The sequence below is a fragment of the Theropithecus gelada genome, chromosome 17 (assembly GCF_003255815.1).
Source record: "Theropithecus gelada isolate Dixy chromosome 17, Tgel_1.0, whole genome shotgun sequence".
NCBI lineage: Eukaryota > Metazoa > Chordata > Mammalia > Primates > Cercopithecidae > Theropithecus > Theropithecus gelada.
The window spans coordinates 92647406-92662089 of NC_037685.1; the positions used below are offsets into that span (position 1 = coordinate 92647406).

Below are 14684 nucleotides of genomic sequence, written 5' to 3' on the forward strand. Positions count from 1 at the left end.
GCAGTCATAAAAAGGAATGATTTCATGCCCTTTGCAGGGACATGGATGAAGCTGGAAACCATCATCCTCAGCAAACTAACACAGGAACAGAAAACCAGATACTGCATGTTCTCACTCAGAAGTGGGAGCTGAATAATGAGAATGGACACAGGGAGGGGAAAAGGGCCTGTCGGGGGTCGGGGGAAAGGGGAAAGAGAGCATTAGGACAAATACCTAATGCATGCAAAACTCAAAACCTAGATGATGGGTTGATAGCTGCCACAAACCACCATGGCACATGTATACCTATGAAACAAACCTGCACGTTCAGCACATGTATCCCAGAACTTAAAATTTAAAAACAAAAGTCAATATACAAAAATTAAGTGTGTCCCTATATACCAATAGCAAATAATTAGAAAATGAAGATATTCAAATATCATTTAAAACAGCATAAAAACTTATCAAATGCCTAGAAGTAAAACTAACAAAAGATGTGTAGGCCGGGCGCAGTGGCTCATGCCTGTAATCCCAGCACTTTGGGAGGCCAAGGCAGGCAGATCACGAGGTCAGGAGATCGAGACCATCCTGGCTAACACGTGAAACCCCGTCTCTACTTAAAATACAAAAAAAAAAAAGAAAGAAAGAAAGAAAGAAAAAAAAAAAATTAGCCAGGTGTGGTGGCGGGCTCCTGTGGTCCCAGCTACTTGGGAGGCTGAGGCAAGAGAATGGTGCGAACCCGGGAGGCGGAGCTTGCAGTGAGTGGACATCGTGCCACTGCACTCCAGCCTGGGCAACAGAAGGAGACTCCATCTTTAAAAAAAATGTGTAAAACCTGTACACTGCAAACATTGCAAAAAGAAGTCAAAGAAGACATAAGTAGAGAGAGATATTATGTTCATAAGTTGGAAATCTCAATATTTTTAGACATCAATTATCCCCAAATTAAGCAATGTAGTCAATGCCCAAGTCAAAATACTACGTGTGTGTGTGTGTGTGTGTGTGTGTAAATTGCCAAGATGATTCTAAAATGTACATGGAAATTAAAAAAATCTAGAAGAGCCAAAATAGTTTTTAAACTAAGAAGTACAAAGTTGGGGGACTTATACACAAGTTTTCAAAACTCACTATAAAGTCATAATATTTAAAACTGTGATCTGGACTTAAGTATAGACAAGTCATAATAAAAGGAGAAAAAGCTGAGAAACAAACCTATACATGTATGTTCACTTGATTGGCAATAAACACACCTCTGCAATTGATTGGGGAAATTATGCTCTTCACAGTAAATGGTACAGGAGGGATTGACAGCTATATGAAAAACATGAATCTTGGTATTTTCTATCTTTACAACAATTAATCGGAGATAAGTCATAGACCAATACATTGACAGAGGCATTGGTTACATGCATATATACTTATATATAATATCATCAAGATATACACTTGATTAGTGCAACTTACCATATTTGCTATATTTCAATAAAAATGTGATTATATATTTTAGGTTCAGGGGTACATGTGCAGGATATGCAGGTTTGTTACATAGGTAAACATGTGCCATGGTGGTTTGCTACACAGATCATCTCATCCCTACATATTAAGCCCAGCACCCATTAGCTGTTCTTCCTGAGGCTCTCCCTCTCCCATCCCTTCCTTCCTGACAGGCCCCACTGTGCACTGTTCCCCACCATGTGTCCATGTGATCTCATTATTCAGCTCCCATTTATGTGTGAGAACATGCAGTGTTTGGTTTTCAGCTCCTGTGGTAGTTTGCTGAGGATAACAGCTTCCAGTTCCATCCATGTCTCTGCAAAGGATGTAATGTTGTTCCTTTTTATGACTGTACAGTATACCATGGTGTTTATGTACCACATTTTATTTATCCAATCAATCATTGATGGGCATTTAAGTTGATTCCATGTCTTTGCTATTGTGAATACTGCTGCAGTGAACATACACGTGTATGTATCTTTACAAGACAGTGATTTATATTCCTTTGGGTCTATACTCAGTAACGGGATTGCTGGGTCAAATACTATTTCTGCCTCTATGTCTTTGAGGAATTTCCACACTGTCTTCTACAATGGTTGAATTTACACACCCACCAACCGTGTAAAAGCATTTCTTTTTCTTTGCAACATAGTTTTGTTGACTGCGTGTATGTCTTCTTTTGAGAAGTGTCTGTTCATATCCTTTGCCCACTTTTTAATGGGGTTGTGTGTTTTCTTCTTGTAAATTTGTTTAAGTTCCTCGTAGAATCTGAATATCAGACCTTTGTCAGACAGATAGATTGTATAAATTTTCTCTCATTCTGTAGCTCTTTAGTTTAATTAGATCCCATTTGTCAATTTTTACACTTGTTGTAACTGCTTTTGGCATTTTCATCATGAAATCTTTGCCCATGCCCATGTCCTGAATGGTATGGCCTACCTAGATTTTCTTCTAGGATTTTTATATTTTGGGGTTTTACATTTAAGTTTTCAATCCATCTGGAGTTAATTTTTGGATATGGTGTAAGGAAAAAGTCCAGCTTCAATTTTCTACATATGGCTAGCCAGCACTCCAGTACCATTTAATAAATAGGGAGTCCTTTTCCCATTGCTTGTTTTTGTCAAGTTTGTTAAAGATCAAATCATTATAGGTGTGAAGTCTTATTTCTAAGTTTTCTATTCTGTTCCATTGGTCTATACATCTGTTCTTGTACTAGTACCATGCTGTTTTGGTTACCGTAGCCCTATAGTATAGTATAGTTTGAAGTTGGGTAGTGGGAGCCACCTGCTTTGTTCTTTTTGCTTGGGACTGTCTTGGGTATTTGGGCTCTTCTATTGTTCTATTGTTCCATATGAATTTTAAAATAGTTTTTTTTAATTCTGTGAAGAATTTCAGTAGTAGTTTAATGGGAATAGCATTGAATCTATAAATTACTTTGGGCAGTGTGGCCATTTTCATGATATTGATTCTTCCCATCCATGAGCATGGGATGTTTTTCCATTTTTTTGTGTGTCTTCTCTGATTTCTTTGAGCGGTTGTTGTTGTTTTCTCTGTTTGATTTCTTTTAACAGGCCACTCTACCATAGTGCTTCTGCAGTTTGCTGGGGGTCCATTCCAGACCCCAGTCACCCAACTTTCTCCCGTGTACCTGGAGGTATTACCAGTGAAGGCTGTGAAATAGCAAAGATGGCAGCCAGCTCCTTCCTTTGGAAGCTCCATCCCAGGGGGATACTGACCTGTAGCAAGTCTACATACACCTGTAGGAAGTGGCTGGAGACCCCTGTTGGGAGTTCGTACCCAGTCAGGAGACATGGGATCAGGGATCCATCCAAAGAAGCAGTCTGGCTGCTTTTTGGTAGAGCAGGTGTGCTGCGTTGTAGGGAACCCTTCCTCCTCCTCACCACCTGTATTTTCCATAGCTGGCAGGCAGGAGTGGCTGAGTTTATGAACTGCAGTGATGCCGGCTGCCCCTCTCCACCACCTGGGGAACTCAGACCCATGTGAGGTGGAATCCAACCTGCTGCTGTTGGCTGGTTAGGATTCTAAGCCATTGGGTCTTAACTTGTGAGATATCATGGAAGTAGAGCTGGCAGAATGACGCTGCTTGGCTCCCTGGATTCAGCCCCTTTCCAAAATATGTATGGACAGATTTCCCAACTTGCTGTGGATCTCAGGGCCAGATTATGTAAAACGCCTGGGTTTCTGTGTGTGCCCGAGCAGCTGATCTGCTGAGACTCCACACAGCTCTGTGTATCAGACACAAAGCTCTGGTGGCATGGGCTTACAAGGGGATCCCCTGATCCATGGGTTGCAAAGATCAATAGGAGAAGCACTGTCTCCTGAGCAGGATTGGACAATCACTCACTGCTTCCCTTGGCTGGGAGTGGCTCTTTGTGGGAAGTGCTTCCTTTGGCTCCATGCTGCTCTCAGCTGGGCCATCGCACCCTCTCGCCACTTTTCTTCATTCTCCATGGGGCGAGTTGTTCTTCCAGTCAGTCCCAATATAAGAACCTGGATATCTCAGTTGAAGGTGCTGAATGCACCTGCCCCTTTTCATTCCTCTTCGTGAGTGCTGGAGAATGCAGCTGCTTTTAATTGGCCATACTGGATCACTCTAAACATTTCTCTTTTAGCCCTTGTTCTTAATTCCTATAGCCCTTGGTTTATCATTAGTTTCTTAATACAATAACCTGTCCACATTCTCCAGTCATGGGATGATGATTCAGGCTGGGTATCCAGGCCATTTTCTGAAAAGTTGCTGAACTTGCGGCCTTGTCCTGTTCACACCTGAGCCAACACGCTGCAGAGAGGTACTCCTTCCACCTCTTGGCAACCGATACCAGCCCTTGATAATTACAGTTTTATTGAGGTATAATAAGTATTGTAAGTTACATAAAATTAAACAGTGACTTTCACTTGGCATTTTATAGTAAACAGCATTATACGTTTGAAATTAATTTAGTCATCCACGGAGCCTAAAGCAGTATGCTGCCACTATAATTTAGGATCTCGGCCGGATGCGGTGGCTCACGCCTGTAATCCCAGCACTTTGGGAGGCCGAGGCGGGCAGATCACAAGGTCCGGAGATCGAGACCATTCTGGCTAACACGATGAAACCCCATCACTACTAAACAAAAAACCATACAAAAAAATTAGCTGGGTGTGGTGGCGGGCACCTGTAGTCCCAGCTGCTCAGGAGGCCGAGGTAGGAGAATGGCATGAACCCAGGAGGTGGAGCTTGCAGGGAGCCAAGATTGCGCCACTGCACTCCAGCCTGGACCACAGAGTGAGACTTCGTCTCAAAAACAAACAAACAAACAAAAAAAAAACCGGCCGTGATTCTTTACAATTCCTTCCACCAGGAGTTGGAGTCTATTTTGTACTCTGAATCCAGACTGGTAGTATAATTTGCATTGTCCAATAAAATGGGATAGAAATAATATTATACTAATTTTGAGCCTGGACTCTAAGAGGATTTACATTGTTTTTCTTCCTGCTCCTGGTACTCTTGCCACTGCCATCATGTGAACAGGCCTGAAGTAGCCTGCTAGAGAATGAGAGACCACATGGGGCCATTCAGCCAAGTCATGTTATTTTCTTTTCTTTCTTTTCAAAAATCTGCTTTTTACAGCCGGGCACAGTGGCTCACGCCTATAATCCCAGCACTTTGGGAGGCCGAGGCGGGCAGATCACGAGGTCAGGAGATCGAGACCATCCTAGCTAACACGGTGAAACCCCGTCTCTACTAAAAATACAAAAAATTAGCCGGGCATGGGGGCAGGGCGCCTGTAGTCCCAGCTACTTGGGAGGCTGAGGCAGGAAAATGGCATGAACCCGGGAGGCAGTTTGCAGGGAGCCGAGATCGCGCCACTGCACTCCAGCCCGAGTGACACAGCGACACTTCATCTCAAAAAAAAAAGTCTCAAAAAAAATTTGCTTTTTTCATTCTTTAAAAAGAATTTTAATTGGCACATAATACTTGTTCATATTTATAAGGTAGAGAGTGATATCTCAATACCTATATACAATGTGTAATGATCAAATCAAGATAATCAGCATATCCATCACCTCAAATATTTATCATTCTTTGTGCTGGGAACACTCAAGAGCCTCTCTATTTAAAAATAGACAATAAGTTATTATTAACTGTAGTCATCCTACAGTGCTATAGAATATCAAAACTTATTCCTCTCTATAAGCTGAAATCTGACATTTCTTTGTTGATTTTCTGTCTAGATGATCTGTCCAGTGCTATGAGTGAGGTATTATGGGGTGTTAAAGACCCCAACTGTTACTGGATTGGAGTCTGTCTTTCCCTTTAGATCTAATATTTGCCTTGTTTATCTGAGTGCTCTAGTGTTGGGTACATATGTATTTGCAATTATTATATCCTATTGCCAAGTTGATTCTTTCATCATTATAAAATGTCTATCTTTGTCTCCTTATACAGTTTGACTTAAAGTCTGTTTTATCTCATGTAAGTATGGCTACTCTGGCTCACTTTTGGTTTCTGTTTGCCTGGAATATCTTTTTCTGTCCCTTCACTTTTAGTCTGTACCTTTACAGGTGAAGTTAGTTTCTTGTAGGCAGTATGTAGTTGGGTTTTTTGTTTGTTTGTTTTATCTTGGCAACCAACTCTATATCTTTTAATTGGGAATTTCATCTGTTTACTTTCAAGGTTACTATTAATAGATGAGGGTTTATCCTGTCATTTTATTCTTTTTTTTTCTTTTTGGTTGTTTTTTATATCCTGTGTTCTTTTCTTCCCCTATTTTTTTTTTTAATCTTTGTGGGTTGGTGGTTTTCTGTAGTGATAAAGTTTGATTTCTTTCTCTTTCTTATGTATCTGCTCTACCAGTGAGTTTCATAGTTTTGTGTTTCTCATGATGGTAATCATCCTCTTGCTTCCATTTGTAGAACCTCCCTTAGGCATTCCTTGTAAGGCCAGTCTAGCGGTGATGAATTCTCTCAGGTTTTGCTTGCCTAGGAAATACTTTATTTCTCCCTCATTTCTAGAGGATAGCTCTGCTGGGTATAGTATTCTTAGTTTATAGTTTTTTAGTTTTTTTTCCTTTCAGTACATTGATTATATCATCCCATTATCTACTGACCTGTAAAGTTTCCACTGGGAAATCCACTATTAACCTAAAGGAGTTTCCCTTACATGTGACTTGATGCTTTTTTCTTGCTGTTTTTAATATTTCCTTTTTTTTTTTTGGACAGTCTCACTCTGTTACTCAGGTTGGAGTGCAAAGGTGTGATCTCAGCTCACTGCAACCTCTATCTCCTCGGTTTAAGCATTTCTCATGATTCAGCCTCCCAAGTAGCTAGAACTACATGTGCATGCCACTATACCTAGCTAAGTTTTTTTTGTATTATTAGTAGAGATGGGGTTTCTTTAAGTTGGCCAGGCTCGTCTTGAACTCCTGGCTTTGTGATCCACCCGCCTCAGCCTCCCAAAGTCCTGGGATTACAGGTGTGAGCCACTGCACCTGACCAATATTCCGTCTTTTTGACTTTTGAAAGTTTGACTGTTATACAACTCAGAGAAGACCATTTTGGGGTTGATTCTATTTGAGAACCTTTGAGCTTCCTAGATTTCCGCCATATCTCTCCAATGTCTGTTTTTAAAGCTCTTGATTATATATATATATATATAATTTTTTTTTGAGACAGGGTCCCTCCCTATCTACCAGGTTGGAGTGCAGTGGCATGATCTCAGCTCACTGCAACCTCCACCTTCTGGGTTCAAGTGATTCTTGTGCCTCAGCCTCCCAAGTAACTGGGATTATAGGCATGCACCAACACACCTGACTAAATTTTGTATTGTTTTAGAGATGGGATTTTGCCATGTTAATCACTCTTGTCTTGAACTCCTGGCCTCAAGTGATCCACCTGCCTTGACCTCCCAAATTGCTGGGATAACAGGAGTGATCCACTGCATCTGGTCTCTTGATTATTTTTTATTTTATTCCTTAAATTCTTCAGCTCCAAGATCTCTGTTTGGTTTTTAATGACATCTATATCTTTGTTGAATTTCTCATAAGACCGTAAATTGTTTTTCTAATTTCATCAATTTGTCTATCTGTATTCTCTTGTACCTCATAAAGTTTCCTTAAGATAATTATTTCAAATTGCTTCTTAGCCATTTGATATACTCTTAACATTTAGGGTCTGTTAATGGGGAATTATTGTGTTTCTTTGGAGGTGTAATGTTTCCTTGCTTTTTATGTTTCTTGTGGTCCTAAATTGATTTTTGCACATCTGGTGGAACGGGTGCCTTTTCCAATGTTACGGAGCTTTCATAGAGAAATATTGTTTCCAATAGTTGTCTCCTAGTGTTCATTGAGTAGGCTGATTTGACTTTGGTTCTAGGTGGCTGCAGTAATATAGTCTTCATGTGACTTCTTTGGCTGTAATCAGCATTTAGAGGTGTCTCTGAGTGCCTCAGAGGCCTAGATGGTGAGTGTTTGTGAAGACAGTGGTATGGCTTTTCTTGGGGTGGGAGCCATCAGTCAGATTAGTTCTAAGGCCCTAGAGGTACACATGCTAGGTGCAGTGGCTTTGCTAGTGGTAGGGTGGTGCCACCAGCAGGGTGGGCACCAGGCAGGCCAGTCCTCAGGGTCTTAGAAGTGCATGCAGCATATGGCAGCTCTGCTGGTCAAGGGGGTGGGGCTGTTGGCAGCAGTGGGTGCCAGATGGGATGGGCCTTGAGGGGTGCATGGAGCATGCAGTGGCTCTGTCAGCTGAGGGCAGCCAAGTCATTTTAGACTAGCCAGTGCTCAGATGACTCAGTAGCTGCCCACAGATGCGTGAACGAGCTCAGTTGAGAGAGGCAATCCTCCCTGTGAGCACAGAATTGAACAGTTAAGCCCATCTCAGATTCACAAGCCATAGGATCATGAGCCAAATAAATAGTTGCTGTTATAAGCCAGTAAGTTTGGGGGTGGTTTGTAACCACTGGTACAATTGTAACTGGTATCAATCCATGATGACTGTTTTACTTGAAAGAGTACCTTCTGGAAAGAATATTGACATTTCTGGGTCAATATTAAACTTCTGACTACACAGTCTACAATCATTGAGAAATGAGTATTTTTAAGATAAACACCCTTACCTTAATCGGATTCCGATAGAAGGACTGGCCTCCAGAAGATGGAAACGACATAGCGATAATACGTTCTGGAAGTCAAAATTATCACTATTACAAACATCATTATAGATTTAAAATAACATACAAAAATTAATTTCATATGATCAGACTCCATTTTCACAGAAAAATAAATTTTAAGATTGAGGTTGACAGAAAAGAGCTAATACTCAAGATAATCAAGATAACATATTAAATTATCCAACATAATGACCATTAAGCTGGCACAGTGTTCATAAGACTCCACCAGTTCAAACCATATGCCATGGACTTATGTTGGCCTCAGTCTGAAGTTCTCCCTGTTCTTGGAATTTATTTCTTAAATACCAAAGAAAATCCAAGAATTGTGGGCACCAGTAATGGTGGGAACTCCCAAAGTGCTTTGTAGCCCTCTGACTCAGAAAACCTGAGATCTACAAAGCTGGGACCTCATTCTCTGGGGTTCTAGGAAGAGAAGCAGTCTCTCTGGGATCCTTGGGATTCAGGATAACTACTGGAACTTAATAAACTGAAACTCAAATGGAGTCAGCTGAAAATCCATTCAAGTTCCTGTGCTGCAATCGAGTAGTCCTGGGTTGAGATGACATGGAAATCTTCCTTGCCAGAGTTAAACCACAAATACGTCACACTATCACAGTGGCATAGCATACAGCCTCATGAATAAAGAATACTTTGAATGAATGTGGCTTAGACAAGGCAAAAACAAAATAAAAATATAATTACAAGAAAAAGTGAAGTTAATCTAAGTAAATCAACAGTTAAGTGTCACAAACCAGTAATATAAGTGAGGTCTAGGTCAAATCCATCCCTTTTGTATCGCCTTTTGTTTCCTGAAACCTGAGAGTTTAAAACCATTATTAGTTTGTGAAACATAAATCAACATAAAAATAAAGGACATTATACAATATAGAAATCAACCCTTGCCAATGGGTCCCAAAACACAAAATATTTTTCTGAATCATAAGCAGGTTTTACCCACTTACCAGCCTTCTTATCAGCTTTCCAAGTTGTCTTTGTAGATGAGCCAGATGAAAAACTCTTATCAGAATGATAAGTCGTAGAAGTCGAAATAAACGTGTCCATCTAAAAATAAATTTAAAAGATCAATTTTTGCATCAGAAACAGAGAATTTTATGAATATAAATTAAGTTTAGAGCAGCAGTTGTTAACCAGGGACAATTTTCCCTCCTCTTCTCAATCACCTACATGGGGGATATTTGACAGTGTCTTGAGGCACTTTTGGTTTTCACAACTGGTGTGTGTGTGTGTGTGTGTGTGTTCACGCACGTGCACGTGCTACTTCCATCTAATAAATAGAAGCCAGGAATTCTGCTAAACATCCTGCAATGAATATAACTGCTCACCACCCTCCTGTGACAATAATGATCTGGCCCAAAATGTTAGTAATGCTGAGATTGAAAAATTCTGGTCTAGAGAGATAGTGAAACAATAGAGTCTTAGAATTTGTAAATTTAATTTTGGGATTTGAAACTAGCATTTTCAAGTTTTCCACATCAAAACAAATTGAGGATTCTTGTTCACCTCTGTTACTCCCATCTGTAACAGAGGTTCACTACAGCTACTAATGCACATCAGGCAGGCAACAGATTGAGATACTTCCCAAGTGTGCTAGCTGGTGTCTCTCCTACCATGACAAATATCAAAGCAGAGAACTGATGGTCTGGACTAGTGCTTCTCTGGTTTGAGCATGCATAAATCAGAGTCATCTGGAAAAACCTGTTAAGCTACAGATTGCTGGGTCCCAGAGATATTGATTCAGTGGGTCTGGGGTGGGGCCTAAGGTATTTTTCTTGTATTTCTAGCAAGCTCTCAAGTGATGCTGAGGTTTCTAGTCAGAGGACCACACTGGCTGAGGTGATTTTCAAACAACTCCAAAAGCCTATCACTTAACATGCTTAGTTGGTGCCTGAGTTGTAGTCCAGGGAATCTAGGGGTACAGAAAGAAACCAGGTATTTGACCCATGAACAAGCTTAGGAAGCCACCAACATCTACATCCCAGTATACATTTGCTCTTCCATTTTCCTCACTGTCACAGTAAAAAGGAAAAAAAAAAAAAAGAGAGTCACCAGGTCCTCATACACCCTTTAGTTTCCTAATCCCCAGCAGTTCTAACTTTGCCTTAGCTTTCTTTGTTTCTACCACAACTATACTGCAAAACTCTACTGTTGTGTTGCTATACATATCATCTCCTAGTTTTCTATGTCTGTTCTGTTTTCTATTTTTTAGAACATCATGATTGAGGCTGGACGCGGTGGCTCACGCTTGTGACCCCAGTACTTTAGGAGGCCAAGGTGGGCAGATCACTTGAGGTCAGGAGCTCAAGACCAGCCTGACCAACATGGTGAAACTCGTCTCTACTAAAAATACAAAAATTAGCCAGGTATGGTGGTGCATGCCTGTAATCCCAGCTACTCGGGAGGCTGAGGCAGGAAAATCGCTTTAACCGGGGAGGCAGAAGTTGCAGTGAGCCTGATATCATGCCACTCAACTCCAGCCTGAGCGACAGAGTGAGACTGCATCTCAAAAGAAAAAAAAAAAAAGAAAAGAAAATCGTGATTGAAGTCACTCAAATTTTGCATATGCTCAAATAAATTCCCTCTTGGCTGTGGGAAAAACCCAGACAGAACATATGTGTAAGGGATTTGTAGTTGAAGCACAGAGGGGAATTGTTTTTAATATCAAATTTTTTAATGTATCAGATACTAAACTAATAAGAATATCACACTTGATCTTAGCCAAAAGGCCAAAAAATGATACAAATGGGAATTTGATGAGAACTTCAAAATGTAGCGAAGTTAAAGTTAATACAAGAGGTAAAGTCCTTCTTTGGCTACTCCATCTTTTTTATTCAATTCCTGGTACTTAGTGTGTATACTCTTCGCTGGTCCCTAAATACCACAATCTTTCAGTTTCAACCTATGTGGGAATTTACCTACACATTTCATTTTAAAGCAACATATTTGGTATAAAATGAGGCCATTTGAAGTTGAAAAGATTAGATCGAATAAAAGCCACAGAAAATGCAAAAAATAAATGAAAAACTTTGAGAGAGGTGAGTCTTATATTTCATACCTGGGAACATCCTTAAGAAACTTAACGTCAAAAAAAATGTAAATGACATCAACCAGCAGGATAATCACAGTAATAGCAGTATCTAAAATGTTCAGTAAATCAGAAAAATAATGCTGTCTCCTGTAATATAAAATGGAAAAATATGAGTTCATCTCCCCTGCAAGGAGAGACAGGAATATTTAAAGACCACAAACTATTAACTGATCCCCATTAAGAATTCTAGTTTCATAAATTATTTAAAATGCATGTTCTAGAGTAGACTAAGGGAAAAATATAACATCCGTGGGAACTTTTCAAACAATAAATTTATATTCATCATTTGACACATATATATATGACTAAAGCACCAATATGGCAATTTAAGTATAATAAGAGATATAACTAAATGCATATTAACCACCCTTATCATGGATGATGGGGTATCTCTGTCCCCTCAAGCATTTATCATTGTGTTACAAACAATCCAATTACACTCTTCCGATCATTTAAAAATGTACAATTATTATTGACTATAGTCACCCTGTTGTGCTAGCAAATAGTAGGTGTTATTCATTTTTTTCTATTTTTTCATACCCATTAACCATCCCCACCTCCCTACCCCCAAACTCCTAGTACCATTCGCAGCCTCTGATAACCATCTTTCTACTCATGTCTATGAGTTCAACTGTTATCCTTTTTAGAGCCCACAAATAAGTGAGAACATGTGATGTTTGTCTTTCTGTGCCTGCCTTATTTCAGTTAACATAGTGATCTCCAGTTCCATCCATGTTGTTGCAAAAGGCAGGATCTCATTAGCTAAATATAGCTAAGTATAGCTAAATAGTAATATTAGCTAAGTATAGCTAAATAATACTCTCTTGTGTATATGTACTATTCTCTTTATCCATTCATCTGTTGATGAACACAGGTTGCTTCCAAACCTTAGCTCTTGTGAACAGTGCTACAACCAACATGGGAATGCAGATTATCTCCTCTATGTATTGATATCCTTTCTTGTGGGTATATACCCAGCAGTGGGATGTCTGGATCATATGGTGGCTCTATTTTTAGTTTTTTTAAGGAACCTCCAAACTGTTCCCCATAGTGGTTCTACTAATTTACAGTCCCATGAACAGTGTATGAGGGTTCTCTTATCTCCACGTTTGCCAGCATTTGTTATTGCCTGACTTTTGGATATAAGCCATTTTAGCCAGGGTGAGATGATATCTAATTGTAGTTTTCTACACTGTGAATTTCTCTAATGATCAATGTTAAGCACCTCTTCACATGCCTGTTTACCATCTGTATGTTTCCTTTTGAGAAATGTCTATTCAAATCTTATGCTCATTTAAAAAAATCATATTATTAGATTTTTTTTTTCCTATAGAGTTGTTGGAACTCCTTATATAATCTGGTTATTTATCCCTTCTTAGATGGGTATTTTGCAAACATTTTCTCCCATTCTGTGGGCTGTCTCTTCACTTTGTTAATTGTTTCCTTTGCTATGAAGAAGCTTTGTAACTTGATGTGATGCCATTTGTCCATTTTTGTTTTGGTTACCTGTGCTTGTGGGATATTGCTCAAGAAATTTTTGTTCAGACCAAAGTCCTGAAGATTCTTCCTGATGTTCTCTTATTATAGTTTCATAGTTTGAGGTCTTATCTTTAAGTCTTTAATCCATTTTGATTTGATTTTTGTATATGGTGAGAGGTAGGGGTCTAGTTACATTTTTCTGCATGTGGATATCCAGTTTTCCCAAAACCATTTGTTGAAGAGACTTCCTTTTCCTCAATGTATGTTGTTGGCACATTGATTGAAAATGAGTTCACCATAGGTGTGTGGATTTGTTTCTGGGTTCTCTATACTTTTCCATTGGTCTATGTGTCTATGCCAGTGCCATGCTGTTTTGGTTACTATAGTTCTATAGTATAATTTAAAGTCAAGCAATATGATTCCTCCAGCTTTGTTCTTTTTGCTTAGAAAAGCTGTTATTCTGGGTCTTTTGTGGCTCCATATAAATTTTAGGATTGTTTTTTCTGTTTCTGTGAAGAATGTCATTGGTATTTTGATAGGGAGTGCATTCAATGCGTAAATTGCTTTGGATAGTATGGTCTTTTTAACAATATTGATTCTTCCAATTCATGAACATGGAATCTCTTTCCATTTTGTGGTGTCCTTTTCAATTTCTTTCATCAGTGTTTTATCGTTGTCATTATAAAGATCTTTCACTTCTTTGGTTAAGTTAACTCCTAGGTTTTTAATTTTATTTGTGGCTATTGTAAATAGGATCACCTTTTTAAAGTCTTTTTCAGATGGTTTACTGTTGGCATATAATATGCTACTGATTTTTGTATGTTGATTTTGTATCCTGCAAATTTACTGAATTTATCAATTCTAGTATTTTTTGTTGTAGAAAATATTTTTTGTTGTGGAATCGTTAGCTTTTTCCAAATAAAATATATCATCTGCAAACACAAGGATAATTTTACTTCTTCCTTCCCAATTCAGATTTCTGTTTTTATTCCCTTTATTTCTTTATCTTCTATGATTGCTCCAGCTAGGACTTCTGGTACTCTGTTGAATAACACTGGTGAAAGTGGGTATCCTAGTTGTGTTCTAGATCTCAGAGGAAAGCTCTTCCATTTTTCCCCATTCAGTGTGATACTGACTGGGGGTCTGTCATATATGGTTTTTATTATATTGAGCTGTGTTACTTCTATACCCAGTTTTTTTTTTTTTTTTTTTTTTTTTTTAGACAGAGTCCCACTCTGTCGCCCAGGCTGGAGTGCAGTGGCCAGATCTCAGCTCACTGCAAGCTCCATCTCCCGGGTTTGCGCCATTCTCCTGCCTCAGCCTCCCAAGTAGCTGGGACTACAGATGCCCGCCACCTTGCCCAGCTAGTTTTTTGTATTTTTTAGCAGAGACGGGGTTTCACCGTGTTAGCCAGGATGGTCTCGATCTCTTGACCTCGTGATCTGCCCGTCTCGG

General features: G+C 39.4%; 1 protein-coding gene and 1 pseudogene across 1 annotated transcript in view; both read right to left on the bottom strand.

Annotated features, from left to right (window-relative positions):
- Positions 1-14684, bottom strand: part of LOC112610708 (phosphatidylinositol 3,4,5-trisphosphate 3-phosphatase TPTE2-like) — an 83362-nt gene that overhangs the window by 17613 nt on the left and 51065 nt on the right. Inside the window, exons 13-16 of the mRNA XM_025364101.1 lie at positions 11718-11837; positions 9607-9706; positions 9397-9460; positions 8591-8655 (exon numbers count right to left, since the gene is read on the bottom strand). Coding sequence (XP_025219886.1) covers positions 8591-8655; positions 9397-9460; positions 9607-9706; positions 11718-11837 — 349 coding nt within the window. The remainder of the gene's footprint in view (positions 1-8590; positions 8656-9396; positions 9461-9606; positions 9707-11717; positions 11838-14684) is intronic.
- On the bottom strand, positions 11281-11400 carry LOC112611210 (annotated as a pseudogene).